The sequence below is a fragment of the Urocitellus parryii genome, chromosome 9, assembly GCF_045843805.1.
Source record: "Urocitellus parryii isolate mUroPar1 chromosome 9, mUroPar1.hap1, whole genome shotgun sequence".
Classification (NCBI taxonomy): domain Eukaryota; kingdom Metazoa; phylum Chordata; class Mammalia; order Rodentia; family Sciuridae; genus Urocitellus; species Urocitellus parryii.
In genome coordinates, this window is record NC_135539.1 from 83,326,496 (window position 1) to 83,340,950 (window position 14,455).

Genomic DNA, 14,455 nt, shown 5'->3' on the forward strand with positions numbered 1-14,455 from the left:
TTACAGGTGTGCACCACCACACCTGGCAAATACTCTTACTAAATGGTAAAACCCAATTCTTATTTGATCATGACAAGATTTTCCCTTATTCAGGAAAAAAAAATTGCTGTATCATAAACATAAGCAGATGAATTAATTCATTTTGATTTAAACTACTTATTATCTCTTTCTATATTAATAGCTCTGACTACAGTTCAAGTGAAAAAGAATGGAGTTTTATTTAATAAAATGAATTTTTGTCAAAACGTTCTCAATTCAACGCCAAGCATTTCTGTCAATGGCAAAAGCAAGATAAAAATGGCAAAAGAACCATAAAATTAGCACCAGGTCAAAACTATTTTGATTAGACAAGGACAAAAAATTTATGTAAACATTCTTTCTACTTAAATTCTTTTTTTTGGGGGGGCAATATTGTGGATTGAAACCAGGGTCTTTTTGTTTTCTAGACAGGATCTCACTGAAGGGCCCAAGCTAGCCTCAACTTGCAATCTTTCTGCCTTGTCCCCACTTTTATGTCACAGACAGTTTAGTACCATTATGGAATTAGACATGTTCAGCTTCAGCAGGACCTTAAATTACTGAATTTGTGATCTTCTTGCCTCAGCCTCCAGAGTCTCTGGGAGTACAGATAGGTGTCATCATGCCCAGTCCTTTTTATTTAGTAATCCCAGAGGATTACTGGTATTCACCAGGCTGTCTGGCTTTATCATTTTTTTGTGGTGCTAGGCAAGTGCTCTACAACTGAGCTACACCTCTAGTCTTCAAAGGTTAATACTTTAATTTCTTACTATAGTCAGCATATTTTTAAAAATAATCATGTTTTTCTTGAACTTGTGATCCTCCTGCCTCAGTCTCCCAAGCCATTGGGATTACAGGGGCATGCCACTGCACCCAGCTTGGAAAACATTAACTTTCAATTTTGGGATATCAACCCTTATGTTTTTTGGTGTTGCTAAGGATGGAATCCAGGAACTCATGCATGCTAGGCAAGCACTCTACCCCTGAGCCATATCCTCAGCCCCAGGATGTCAAAACTTCTAATAGAGCAATCAAGGTATTTTACCCCATACCTCGTGGGCCACATCATGTGCCAGTGGCATGGGTCTGGAAATTATACTGCAGGAACAGCTGGGTCAGGGTTAGTGATCTCAAAAAGCTGATCAGTGTGGTGAAGCGTTTATTGCTCCTTCAGCCTCACTCTGAAGGCAACACTTGTTGCCTTCATCAGAGATTAAAGATGTCTCTTCTCTTTCCATTCAAGCACCTACTGCCTTTTCAAGGGTGGTGGTGATGTGGTTGGGAAAGAAAAGGGCATTTCCCAGTTTTTGTACTGAAGGTACTCAAACAGCTCTTTAAATATCTCTACCACCAATGACCATGAAGTATGACAGGTTAAGAAGCCCCCTCCTAAAACTTATTCTTTATATATTTGTTTCTTTCCCAACCGGACAGATGGAGACTGGGGTTATAACTCAGCACTACTACTCAGAGCTTGTTTAGCAATGCATGATGCCCTGAGGTTGATCACTAGCACTGCAAATAAATGAACAAAGCCAGAAATTCAAATGGAAAGACAATTCTGTACCTTGATACTAAACAGTCTGTGACATAAAAATGTTACAAAGAAAAAGAGAATTCAGATTAGCATGTGAATTTCATTAAATGGGACTCTGGTTAAAAATCAGAACTTACAGGGGTAGGAATATAGTTCAGTGGTGAGCACTTGCCTAGCATGTTTGAGGCCCTGGGTTTGAACCAACCAACAAAAAAGGTTGCAGGGTGAAGGTGGAGGAAAAAAAGAAGAGGGTAGGAGAGAGAACACGGTATTTCCTGTTTTTCACCTGCTCAGTCTTTTCATAGAATACTTTAGCAATATACTTAGTAGCAGCATTTTGGCAAAAAAGAGGAGTTTGTGATCTTTGGGTCAGCAAGCTAAAGAAATCAGTCTCAAGTAGTCATCGGTTTGGAAGTGGGATAGATGAACTGGGAACTGCCAATGTAGCATGAGTAGGAAGTACCTAGATAAAAACTTCTGGAAGCTAGTCCTTTTTATTGACAGAATCAATAGAACATTTATGGTACCATGGCAGACTGGTCACAATGTCCTGCCACCACAACTTCTGACATTCAAATTAGATCTATATAAATGTGAATCCTTTTTATTCTTTCAACTCTGTATTACATATATGGAGGGGTTTCTACATTGGAACAGTTTCACTCACACCGTCCCTATTTACTCAGTTTTTGAAGACTAAAGCTTGGTCCAAATTTGTGAAAAGGTGACAGGCTAAAAGAAAAATAAACTTAAAGAAGCTATCTGGCCCAATCAAGAATGGCTTAATATTATTCATTTTCTTCTTTGAACATCTTACTTAAGTGCTTTATTAGAGCCACTAGCGCAGGGTTCCCACCACATGCCTCAATTTGTTTATAGGCTTTAGATTCAAGCTCTTTAAGAGTATTCCGAGTGTATTCAAAAGAACCTACATCCTCCAGATAATGTACACAATATTTTTTAATATCTATGTTTTCTGTTCTTTGGCGCAAGATGTTCTGCACCTGGGTGCTTTCAGGCCTTGACCAAATAGCATGAATAGTAGGGAATGAGAATTTTCCCTCTGTTAGATCTTCACAAAAACTTTTGTTTTCACTATATTCTTTGGAGTGCAGATTAGCATAATCATCTCTAATTTGAAAAAAGAGGCCAAGTGTATTAAGTAATGGCTTTAAATCTTCTTTGTAGTCAGAGAATAGCTGCATGAGACCTACTGCTAATCCAAACAGTCCACCAGTCTTTTGCAGCACCATGGCTTTATATTCTTCTTCAGTGGGACAAGTGTAATTATCCCTCCAGTAAATGTCCAGGCCTTGTCCCTGATGGAGTTCTAAGAGCTGACGGGTAAAAAGTTTCACTGCATCTGGATGATCCAGAGTTAGGACTTTTTCTAAGCCAAGGAAATATACATAATTGGCTGAATTGATGACAGATGGAATTCCATAGATGCTATGTGCTACTGGAAAGCCACGTCGGAGTTTTGAATTGTCTTCAATATCATCAATGAGTAAACTGGCATTGTGTAACATTTCTGTCACTTCAATGATAATCTGAGAAAAAAGAAAAGAAAAAAATTACTTCACATTATTTGAAATATTCAAATAGTTTATATTTAGTGGTAGTAATAGATTAAGGAAGTCTCAGGTGTCTTAAATTTCATAATGAAAAATTATTTAGTAACCTGAACATAAGACAATAGTGTATGAACGTAAAACTAAGTCAAGAAAAGTAATTTCATGAGAAATCTATTAATTTGGGGAGACCGAGAATGAGATCAGAATTGCCTAAATACCTGTAATTTGTCTTCTGGAACTTTTAGCCAATGATTAAATGCCTGTGAAAGTTTGGTTCTCACTTGTTTACCTGCAATTAAAAAATAAAATATGACAATAAAACAATTATTTATTACTTACACAAAACAGGAACTTCCTTCAAAACACATCAGATTTGGCAAATGCACCCCCATCAACCCATTACCTACTGCAGAGATTATATTTCACTGCTAAATACCCAACCCTATCCCTCTGAAATCAACAGGCTAAAGTGCATAACCTTTCAGAATTAGAGCAGATAAGATAGATTCTAGATAAATTCTATGGCACTTCAGGTGGCTTTAATTTTTTTTTTTTTTGGTACCTGAGACTGAACTCAGGGGCACTCAACCACTGAGCCATATCCCCACACCTATTTTGTATTTTATTTAGAGATAGGGTCTCATTAAATTGTTTAGCATCTGGCTTTTGCTGAGGCTGGCTTTAAACTCATGATCCTTTGGCCTCCTGAGCCTGGGATTACAGGCATGTGTAATCCGTGCTACGGCGCCTGGCAGTATGCTTTAATTTTTTTTTAAATATTTTTTTAGTTGTCAATGGACTTTATTTACTTATATGCGGTATTAAGTGCCTCACATATGCTAGGCAAGAGCTCTACCACCTAGCCACAACTCCAGCCCAGTAGGCTTTAATTTTTAACTTGCCATCAACAACTTTTGAATGAAACGGGCATTTTTAGGAAATCCTCCTGCCTCAGCCTCCCAAGGTGCTGGAACTACAGGTGTGTGCCACTGAACCCAGCACAGAAAATCTTTTGAGATTATGTTATTTTACATCAAGAACATATTTGTCCAAGGCATGGTTCTTTTTTTTTGTTTTGTGCTGGGAATTGAACCCAGAGGTGAGCTTAACTACTGAGCAACATCTTAAATAAGTGAGTTAACACTCAAAAGCAGTATCCTGGATTTTTCTTTTGGGTACTAGGGATTGAATGTAGGGATATTCAACCACTGAGCTATATTCCCAGACCTTTTTCTTTTTAAAAAATATATTTTATTTAGAGACAGGGTATCACAGAGTTGCTTAGGGCTTTGCTAAATTGCTAAGGCTGGCTTTGAACTCATGATTCTTCTGCCTCAGACTCCTGAGCCAAGGGCACCACCGTGCTCAGTTTCCTGGCTTTTTCTTTCTCTTCTTTGGCACTGGCCTCAAATTTGCAAAACTCTGCCTCAGCCTCCTAAGTCACTGGATTACAGATATGTACCCTTACACCGGGCTTAAGTTTTCTTAAACATTTCTGACTTCACTCCATTTTCTTTTTAAGAATTAACATTAGCAGTTTTTTTTTTTTTTAAATATTTATTATTTAGTAATCGGCGGGTACAGCATCTTTGTTTGTACGTGGTGCTGAGGATCGAACCCGGGCCGCACGCATGCCAGGCGAGCGCGCCACCGCTTGAGCCACATCCCCGGCCCCAAGGTTAGTTTCTATTAGGGTGTGCCAGAACGGAAATACTACTAATCATGATAGTTTCCTAAGTGTACCTAAGGAGTTAGCATTCTTTTGGCTTTTTTTTTTTTTTTGATAAAGATTCTCATTAAGTTGCCTAGGGTGGCTTAAACTCTCAGCCTCACGCTATCCTCTTGCCTCAGACTCCTTAGTACTCAGGACTATAGGCATGAGCCACTGTGCCTGACTCTTTTTTTTCTCTCTTCTTCCTTATTTCTTTTGTGGTGAGGGGATTGAAGCCAGGGCCTTGTGCATGTGAGGCAAGCACTTTACTCACTGAGCTATATCCACAGCCCTTTGTTTCACTGAGTTGCATCACCAGCCTTTATTATTTTGAGATAGAGTCTAAGTTGTCTAGGCTGGCTTTGAAAAATGGCAAGTGATTCTTCTGCCACAGCCTCCTGAGTTGTTGGTATTTCAAGTGTGCATCAACATTCTGGGCTCTCTTTTGGCTTTTGATAACCATATTTATCCTACCCAGATTCAGGAAGAACAGAAAAGCATATTACCATTGTGGTGTGGTCATAAAGATAGATATGTACTTTAGGAAGAGAAAAAAAAATCTCTACTGTGATTGAAAGCATCATTATAGTTTAGCTACACTATGAACTAAATAGACTATTAAGGTTTCAAATTGCCTTTCATGTTATTATTTGTGGTACAAGAGATTGAACTGAAAGGTGATCTACCACTGAGGTACACTCTTAGACCTTTTTCAATTTAAGATAAGGTCTTGCTATGTTGCTGAAATTGGCTTTTTTTTTTTTTTTAATATTTATTTTTTAGTTCTCGGCGGACACAACATCTTTGTTGGTATGTGGTGCTGAGGATCGAACCCGGGCCGCACGCATGCCAGGCGAGCGCGCTACCGCTTGAGCCACATCCCCAGCCCCTGAAATTGGCCTTAACTTCAGGTGTGTGCCACTGTGCCCGTCACTTCTTACATTATTTTTATGAGAAAGAGCATGCCAACTTCCAAGTAACTCATTTATTTATAAGTAAATAAAAAGTTTTTAAAATTTTTTTATTTTATTTTTTTTATTTTTAAAGAGACAGGGTCTCACTGTATTGCCTAGGCTGGCACCAAACTCCTCTGAGCTTTAGCAATTCTCCTGTCATGGCCTCTCAAGTAGCTGGAACTACAGGTATATGTCATTGTGCCTTTCTGTAAATGAAACAAACAAAAAACAAATTTTTTTATAGTGTTGAATCTAGAGCCTTATGCATCCTAGGCAAGTATTTTACCACTGAGTTACACCCTTTAGCTCCTCCAAATACTTTTTAAAATTTTTATTTATTCATTACTGGAAATTGTATGTAGAGAGGCTTTACCAATGAGCTACACCCCCAGCCCTTTTATTTTAAAACAGTCTTGCAAAGTTGCTTAGAGTGACCTCAAATTTGTGAACCTTCTGCTTCAGCTTCTGAAGTTAATGATTACAGTTGAGTGCCAACAGGCCGGCTCTATTTTATTAATTTTTTTTTTTTTTGTACTGGGGTTTAAACCCAGGGACACCTAACCACAGGGCCACATACCCAGCCCTTTTTCCTTTTTGAGACAAAGTCTTATCAAGGATCTCTTCGCTAAGAGAGAAGATAAATAAAAATAAAAAATAAAAGGGCTGGGGATGGGCTGCAGTTGTAGTTCAGTGGTAGAGCACTTGCCTAATGTGAGAGGCATTGGGTTTGATCCTCAGTACCATATTAAAAAAAAGTCGGGGTGGGGCTGGGGATGTGGCTCAAGCGGTAGCGCGCTCGCCTGGCATGCGTGTGGCCCGGGTTCGATCCTCAGCACCACATACAAACAAAGATGTTGTATCCGCCGAGAACTAAAAAATAAATATTAAAAATTCTCTCTCTCCCCCTCTCTCACTCTCTCTTTAAAAAAAAAAAAAAAAAAAAAAAAGTCGGGGGAGGGGGTGGTGGCTGGGGCTGTGGCTTGGTAGTTAAGTGTCCTTGAGTTCAATCCTTGGTACCAACCAACAAACAAAACAACCTCATATATAAACACAATAAGGCAGCCATTAAGTCAGAAAGCTGTGTTCAGGTGATACTCCCTTATATAAAATAATATGGTCAGGTTTCCAGATAAAGTGACTTAATTGTATTAGTTCTCAAAGGAACTAATAGCGTAAGAAATGCCGGTAGTTGTATAGTGGGAGACATGAACATGGAAGGTGACACTTTAACATGGAGTATAAATCAAACTTTCTGTTGTTATACAAATCAGAGATAACTTCCCCTAATATCTAAATAGTGAAAAAAACAGGTTTGGAGGTGCAGTCCTGTTATCTCAGCTGGAAAGGTAAGGTAGATGGATCTCAAGTCCTAGGCCAAGGCCAGCCTTGCCAACTTAGCAAAACCCTGTCCCAAAATGAAAAATAAAAAGGACCGGGGATATAACTCTGGGGTAGAGTGCCCCTGAGTTCAGTCCCCAGTATTGCAAAAAAATAAAGGGGAGGGCGGTAGGGGCGGAATTTGAATTTGCGGTCATCTGTAAAGAATAAACATCCAAAGAGGCCTCAAAATGTTTATTTTTTAAATTTTATTTATTTAATATATCTTTTAGTTGGACATAATACCTTTATTTATTTTTCTGTGGTGTTGAGGATTGAACTCAAGTATCTCACACATGTGAGATAAGCACTCTACCACTGAGCCACAACCCAAGACCCAGTACATTTATTTTTTGAAGTATATCATTGTATTTTTTAAAAAAATGTTTTTTAGTTGCAGATGGACATAAAACTCTTATTTTTTATTTTTATGTGGTTCTGGGGATCAAATCCAATGCCTCACACATGCTAGGCAAGCGCCGTACCACTGAGCCACAACTCCAGCCCATCATTGGATATTTTTAAAATTACTTTTTAGGAGTGAATAATTATAAAGTTTATTTGTAAACTTTCTCTAATATATCTCTCTTTCTTTTTTTGCAGTACTGGGGACTGAACCCAGGGGTGCTTTACCAGTGAGCTATGCCCTGGGACATCTTTAATTTAGTAGGGTTTTCTTTAAGTTGTCCAGCCTGGCCTTGTAGTTGTGATCCTCCTGTCTCAGCCTCCTGAGCTGCTGGGATTATAGTTAATGTATCACTTTCAGCAGGAAATCTCAAAGGCTGATAAAGCTAACCTTTTCTGTTTGCTAACATTTGAATGATCACTAGTGTCTGATAACTATTCTATACAGACTGTAACTGAACTGTTACCCGGTAACTGAAGTAAGTACTTGTAGGGTTCTAGAAGAATTCTTTGGACAGTTTCTTGAGTCTTCTCCATTGTTTTTAAATTTCAAAGCTGATCTGTAGAAAAGAAGAAACAGAACCGTGATCTTATGAACCAAATTATCAAGCATTAAACTGCCAAGAAATTTGTATCTCAAGGTGTTTTGGGAAAAGCATACCTTTAGTTTGGTTTAACCCAATTTTTTTCAGTTGTTGATGATGGACCTTTATTTATATGTGGTGCTAAAAATGAAACTCAGTGCCCCACACATGCTAGGCAAGCACCCCACCACTGAACCACAACCGCAGCCCCTGGTTTAAAATTTTTTAAATGTATAAAATATTGAAAACATTAAACTAGGAGTGGTGGCACATGACTGTAATCCCAGCAGCTTGGGAGGCTGAGGCAGGAGGATTGTGAGTTCAAAGCCAGCTTTAGCAAAAGTGAGGCACTAAGCAGCTCAGTGAGACCCTGTCTCTAAATAAAACACAAGATAGGGCTGGGGATGTGGTTTAGTGGTCAAGCGCTTCCGAGTTCAATCCATAGTAACCCCCCCACACCAAAAAAATTGAAAACATTATATTACATTAAAGAAGCCAGTCCCCAAAGACCACTTATCACATAATTCCACTTACATGAATGTTCTGAATATGCCTATATAGATGGAAAGTATATTAGTGGTTGCTGGCACAGGAAGAACAAGGAACAAGAACTAACTGCTAGTGAGTAATGGTTTGTTTTTTGTTTTTTTGGGGGAAGCATCAAACCATAAAATTAGATTGTGGGGATGGGCATGGTGGTGCACACCTGTAATCCTAGTGGCTTGGGAGGCTGAGGCAGGAGTATTCCAAGTTCAAACCCAGCCTCAGCAACTTGGTGAGGCTCTAAGCAATCTGGCAAAACCCTGTCTCTGAATAAAAAGTAAAAAGGGCTGGGGACATGCTCAGTGGTTAAGTGCTCCTGGTTTCAATCCCTGGTACAAAAATAAAATAAGATAAAAATTAAGATTGTGGAAACACTGGGGTTATAGCTCAGTCGTAGAGTGCTTGCCTAGCATATGTGAGGTTCAATCCCAGCATCACATAAAACTAAATAAACAAAATTAAAAAATATTGTGTACATCTACAACTTAAAAAAAAGAGCGTGGGATGGTTGCACATTGTGAATATACTAACAATATGGAACTGTCCACTCTTCTTGATAGTGTGTGATGGCATCCCACTTTGCCGCCCAGGCTGTTCCTAAAACCGTGGGCTCAAGCAATCCTTACACATTAGTTTCCCATGTAGGTGGGACTACAGGTAGTTACTACCACATCCTGCTTAAAGTGTACACTTTAAATGGTTGGTATATGGTATATAGATCACATCTCATGTTCTTTTAAAAATACAATTCTTCATTGAAATGATGACATTGGTCAAAGTGTTCAGCTGATTTAAGTGGTTTTCTTAGATACATAATGTATTATTATGCCTTGCCTGTTTTCATCAACCATAAAAGACTTAAATGATTGAAATCAAACAAATGTCAAAACAAATCACAGAATTAGATATTTTCGTTATTAATTGATTATATAAATTAGTAAGCAAGTTCCTTCTATGAACATTAAGATAGCTTTTTAAAAATTTTATTACTGGGGATTAAACACAGGGGCACCCTACTACCAAGCTACATTCACAGCCTTTTCTTTTGGGGGGGGGGGTGTACTAGAGATTCCCCAGTCCTATTTTGTATTTATTTAGAGACAGGGTCTCACTGAGTTGTTTAGCACCTCACTTTTTTTTTTTTAAATATTTATTTATTAGTTATTGGCGTACACAACATCTTTGTTTGTATGTGGTGCTGAGGATCGAACCTGGGCAGCACGCATGCCAGGCGAGCGCGCTACCGCTTGAGCCATATCCCCAGCCCCCCCCTTTTTTTTTTTTTTTAAAAGAGAGAGTGAGAGAGGAGAGAGAGAGAGAGAAAGAATTTTTAATATTTATTTTTTAGTTCTCGGCGGACACAACATCTTTGTTGGTATGTGGTGCTGAGGATCGAACCCGGATCGCACGCATACCAGGCGAGCGCGCTACCGCTTGAGCCACATCCCCAGCCCTAGCACCTCACTTTTGCTGAGGCTGGCTTTGAACTCGTGATCCTCCTCAGCCTCCTGAGATTACAGGCCTATGCCACCACACCCACCCCTTTTTGAGATAGGGTCTCAACAAATTGCTGGGGCTGGTCCTCCTGCCTCACCCTCCTGAGTAGCTGGGATCACAGCCATGCTCCACTGTGCTTGGCTGCCTGGGTTTTGTACCTCCAGTCCCAAGATGGTTGTTTTATATATTTATAATTTAAAGGGAAGTACTCATATTTGCTCTAAAATATGAGACTCTGTTTTAAAATATGCATTAACTTGAATGTAATCTTATGTATTAAAAACATTCCCCTGTAATGTTTTATTATTTGGAATTTTGTATGTACTTTAAACATTTTTGTTGCTGGGGATTGAAACCAGGGGTGCTTAATTACTGAGTACATTCCCAGCCCTTTTAGTGTTTTGTTTTGAGACAGGGTCTCAATAAGTTGCTGAGGCTGGTTTTAAACTTGTAGTCCCCCTTCCTCAGCCTCCCAAGTCATTGGAATTATATGTATGTGCTACCGCACCTGGCTTATTTCAATATTTCTTAAGAGTATCATGGTCTTTATAGGGTCCTCCTTTACTGCTGAATCTCTCTCTCTCTCTGGCAATCTATTTCTATTTTTACCTGTCACATTTTAGGAGTTTATCATTTTTGTCCTCTTTCTTTTGCCTTTTGGGACTATGATTTGGTCTCCAGGATCACAAGACATCTTCTAATCAATATTTTTGGCTTAATTGACAATATACAAACATAAAAATAAACCTAATATGATATGGCAGTTCAAGATTAGTGCAGCTGAAAGCATTACACATCATAGAATTTTGGAACTGGAAGGCATCTTAGAGTTCTCTTGTATGCTTGAATAAAGCTCAAGAATATATTCACTTGGGTGAGTGTCACTTTTTTTTGGTGCTGAGGATTGAACCAGGGCCTTGTGCAGGGTAGGCATGCAAAAACTCTACCAACTGAGCTATGTTCCCAGCCCCCAAGTGTCACATTTATGAAATCAGGTATACTTTGTGTTATTTTGCCTAGTCAAAGGTCTTTTTCGGATTCACTAAGTCTGGGAAGAGGACTATGAATCTCCATTTTTAATATGCATCATATACAATTCTTAAGGAGCTGCTTGAGAAAATGGTACAGGATCTGAAGATAGATAGCTTCATCATACTGCATGACAACAAACCAAGGGGGATGGGCTCATATTTTTATTTACTATAATGCTGAGGGTGCATTTCTTGATTTCTAAACCTGCTCTAGGAACTTCATAAAATTAAATATGAAGCCCATTCTTCTGTAGCCCAGTCATCTGAGACTATGATCTCATCATCTACCACCTCATGGATAAGGCAATTCTAGTATCTATTACTGCTTACAAGTATCAATTAAAAAAAAATGAGATGGACATGATACCTTTATTTATTTATTTTTATGTGGTGCTGAGGATTGAATGCAGGGCCTCACACATGTGAGGTGAGCACTCCACCACTGAGCCACAACCCCAGCCCCAACAGGTATTAAATTTAAAAATGTAAAATAACTTTAGAAGAGTCTCATGTTTAACTCATAAAATACAAAACTCTTTGTACATATTTTCAGTAGATGAACACACTGATACCTTGATCCATACTTCTAAGCAGAGCTGAAGCTCCTGAATAAATACTGACAAAGTGCCACAAAAGTAAATGATTTCTAAAAGCTATTAAGAACATAGAAAAGCTGCAACTGATCAACCTGTAAGAACCAGCTAATGTTCCTGCCTTAGCAGGCACCTAACATGAAGGTAAAGTGTGAACCCTATCGTGCCTATTTTTCCACTATGGAATGAGATGCCAACAGGAGGGAAGAATAAAACCTCTACATTATCTAGTCATTGTGAGGCAGACAGAAGGCCTGTGAGAAAGGAGAGCTAAAATGAAAATACACAGATTACCATCAACTCTATAAGTATTTGGATGCTTCCACTAAGTATAAACCACTTCAAGGGTAGGAGAAACCTTTTGATATAATAAAAGCTATGGATCTTCTTAAAAAAAAAAAAAGCCAGTGTGTAAATCACTAAGCTCCCTCCCACATACATATGCACAGCAACAAAAATAAAATCTGTACCCAACTTTTAAGGAATCACATAGTCCCTGAATGCTTTACCTGCACCTCAGATTAAAATCCTCAAAGAATATTTTCATACTTTTAATATCAAGCAAATCTGGTGTTTGCATAATAGGCCAAGACGTAAAACCCATTACCTTAACTATTTCTCTGGTAGGGGAAGGGGAGGATATAGGGGATTAAACCAGGATGTTCTCCCATTAACTTATGCCCTCAGCTCTTATACACACTGGCTAAGTTGCCCAGGCTGTCCTGGAAATTGTGATCCTCCTGTCTAAGCCCCCAGATTTGGGATTACAGGTGTGCATCGCTGCATCTGGCTCCATCTTAATTTTTTATTGAAGGCAGATTACAAATGGAAATCCAATCTCAATTCATGTGGGTATCAAAAAATCAGTTTGTCTTGTCTTTTTTTAAAATTTTTTTGTAGTTGTAGGTAGACATGATATCTTTATTTTTATGTAGTAGTGCTGCTGATCGAACCCAGTGCCTCACAGGTGACAGGCAAGTTCTCTACCACTGAGCCACAACTGCAGCTGTCTTGTCATGAGTCCAAGGGGACCAGTAAAAGGGCAATATTAGGAAATGTTATTGGGTGCATGTATGAACAGGTGACAACCGCACCACTATGTACAATTATAATGCACCAGTACAAATACGGGGGGGGGGGGGAGTCTAAGGACTTATTTGCCCCGCCCACCTTTTTTACTCAGCAGTCTCAGTTTATCAGAGCCGCAACTCCGGCTTTCAAGTCTAAATACGGAAGAAGACAGTAGTGTACATTTACGAATCCTCCTAATTCATTTTTACGGTGAAAAATACAGAAAGCTCCAGCCAGAGTCTCAAACTATTCTCCCACTTTTAGAAGTTAGAACCTGCAGGAAACGTGCTCGGAGTGGATCAGTGAGTTCAACCCTTTCACCGGCGAACCCTGGCCGCCGAAGGGCCTCCTTCCTCCCAGCGGAGAGCCCCCGAAGCAGCCCCTGCGAGCCCCACCGCAGGGCGAGCCCGCCCCGGCCCGCCGCTCCCTCAGGGCCCCGGGGTCCTTTCCTCGGCTCCTCCCAACCCTCGCCGGCCCCTCCGCCAGTCCCCGCGCCCTGCACCGCAGCCAAGCCTTCCCCTCGCCCGTCTCCTCGGAGAAGCACACCGCTTGTGCGCTCTGTCCGCCCTCCCGCCGGGCGCCAGGCACCACGCGCGGCTGCCGCCCACCGCACGCGCGAGGCCTGGAGGGCTGCAGAGTACCCACTCGCGCCACCGAACTGGAACTTCCACGCAAAGCATTTCTTTAAAGGGGAAGTCTGGATTCAGAATTACTAAACCCGGACAGACGAAAAGCGTGGCGGTCGGGCGCAGGAGAGCCCTCCCACTCTAGGGGACGCGGCCCACCGGCCGGGAACTTCGAGTCCCGGGGGTCACCTGAGACATCCCCTTCCGCCCGCTCGGGCCGCTCCTACTCCCTCCGCTAGGCGCTGGCAGTCACCCGAGCGCCGGGTCAGCATCCGGGTCCTCTCACTCCTTTCTTCTCCCCGCGGCCGCGGCCCCGCCCCCGCTGTGTCCCATCCGGGTCCCCCCAGCCACCGCCGCCGCTCACGGTTTCACGATGATCTCACGATTTTACGCCGTCGGTCGGGAGCAGCAGTACCTCATGTCAACTTCCCACTCCGGAGTTCAGACCAAGGCTCCTCCCGGCTCCTTTATAAATCTCTCTTCCTACTTCACCACAAAACTCTCCGCCCTCCTCAGCCGCCAGCGACGCCGCATTACTCGTAGCAAGAAAATGCGCCATCCCGGTTACACTGCGCAGGCGTCGTTGTCACCTCCCCGTTTCCAGGTGGCCCCTCCCTCTTTCCCTCCCGTTTCCGTCTCACGCAGACGCGGGGTGTTGCGGGTCTTGCAGTTCTCGCAGGGTAAGGGTTTGCGCATTGGTCCCGGGAATTGGACTACATTTCCCAAGATGCTTTGGGGCGTAACTTTCTGTTTCCATAGAACTGGTGGGAAAATGGCGTCGTTGTTTGTATGATGGGGACCAATAGAAACAGGGCAAAGGCGGGCTCTGGTGGACCCCAACCAATCAGAGGTCGTCTAAGAGGCCATCCGGGAAAGAAGTAAGGGAGGGGAAAAGAATCAAGGGGAGGGGAGAAGGAGGGAAGGGGGGGCCG

General features: G+C 41.2%; 1 protein-coding gene across 6 annotated transcripts; it reads right to left on the reverse strand.

Annotated features, from left to right (window-relative positions):
- Positions 1 to 229: 229 nt before the first annotated feature.
- Ggps1 (geranylgeranyl diphosphate synthase 1) lies at positions 230 to 14,100 on the reverse strand. Of its 6 annotated transcripts, none has more exons than XM_026413391.2 (4): positions 13,939 to 14,100; positions 8,046 to 8,138; positions 3,348 to 3,418; positions 232 to 3,105 (listed from the first exon to the last, which is right to left on the reverse strand). In XM_026413391.2, the coding sequence occupies exons 2-4, from the start codon at positions 8,113 to 8,115 to the stop codon at positions 2,344 to 2,346; spliced, it is 903 nt and encodes a 300-aa protein (XP_026269176.1). In that variant the 5' UTR covers positions 8,116 to 8,138; positions 13,939 to 14,100; the 3' UTR covers positions 232 to 2,343. The 6 variants fall into 6 exon arrangements, with proteins under 6 accessions (XP_026269199.1, XP_026269176.1, XP_026269182.1 ...); XM_026413397.2 differs by having other exon boundaries at positions 13,907 to 14,100; XM_026413387.2 differs by having other exon boundaries at positions 13,888 to 14,100.
- Between the last annotated feature and the right edge of the window lie 355 nt (positions 14,101 to 14,455).

What these genes read in the sequence shown, in the direction of transcription:
- Ggps1 (XM_026413391.2), bottom strand. Translation starts at nt 8,115, where the DNA reads ATGGAGAAGACTCAAGAAACTGTCCAAAGAATTCTTCTAGAACCCTAC. An exon ending in GTACTTACTTCAGTTACCGG is followed by an intron (nt 3,419 to 8,045) that starts GTAACAGTTCAG and finishes TTTTAATTGCAG; the next exon opens with GTAAACAAGTGAGAACCAAA. An exon ending in TTCCAGAAGACAAATTACAG is followed by an intron (nt 3,106 to 3,347) that starts GTATTTAGGCAA and finishes CTTTTTTCTCAG; the next exon opens with ATTATCATTGAAGTGACAGA.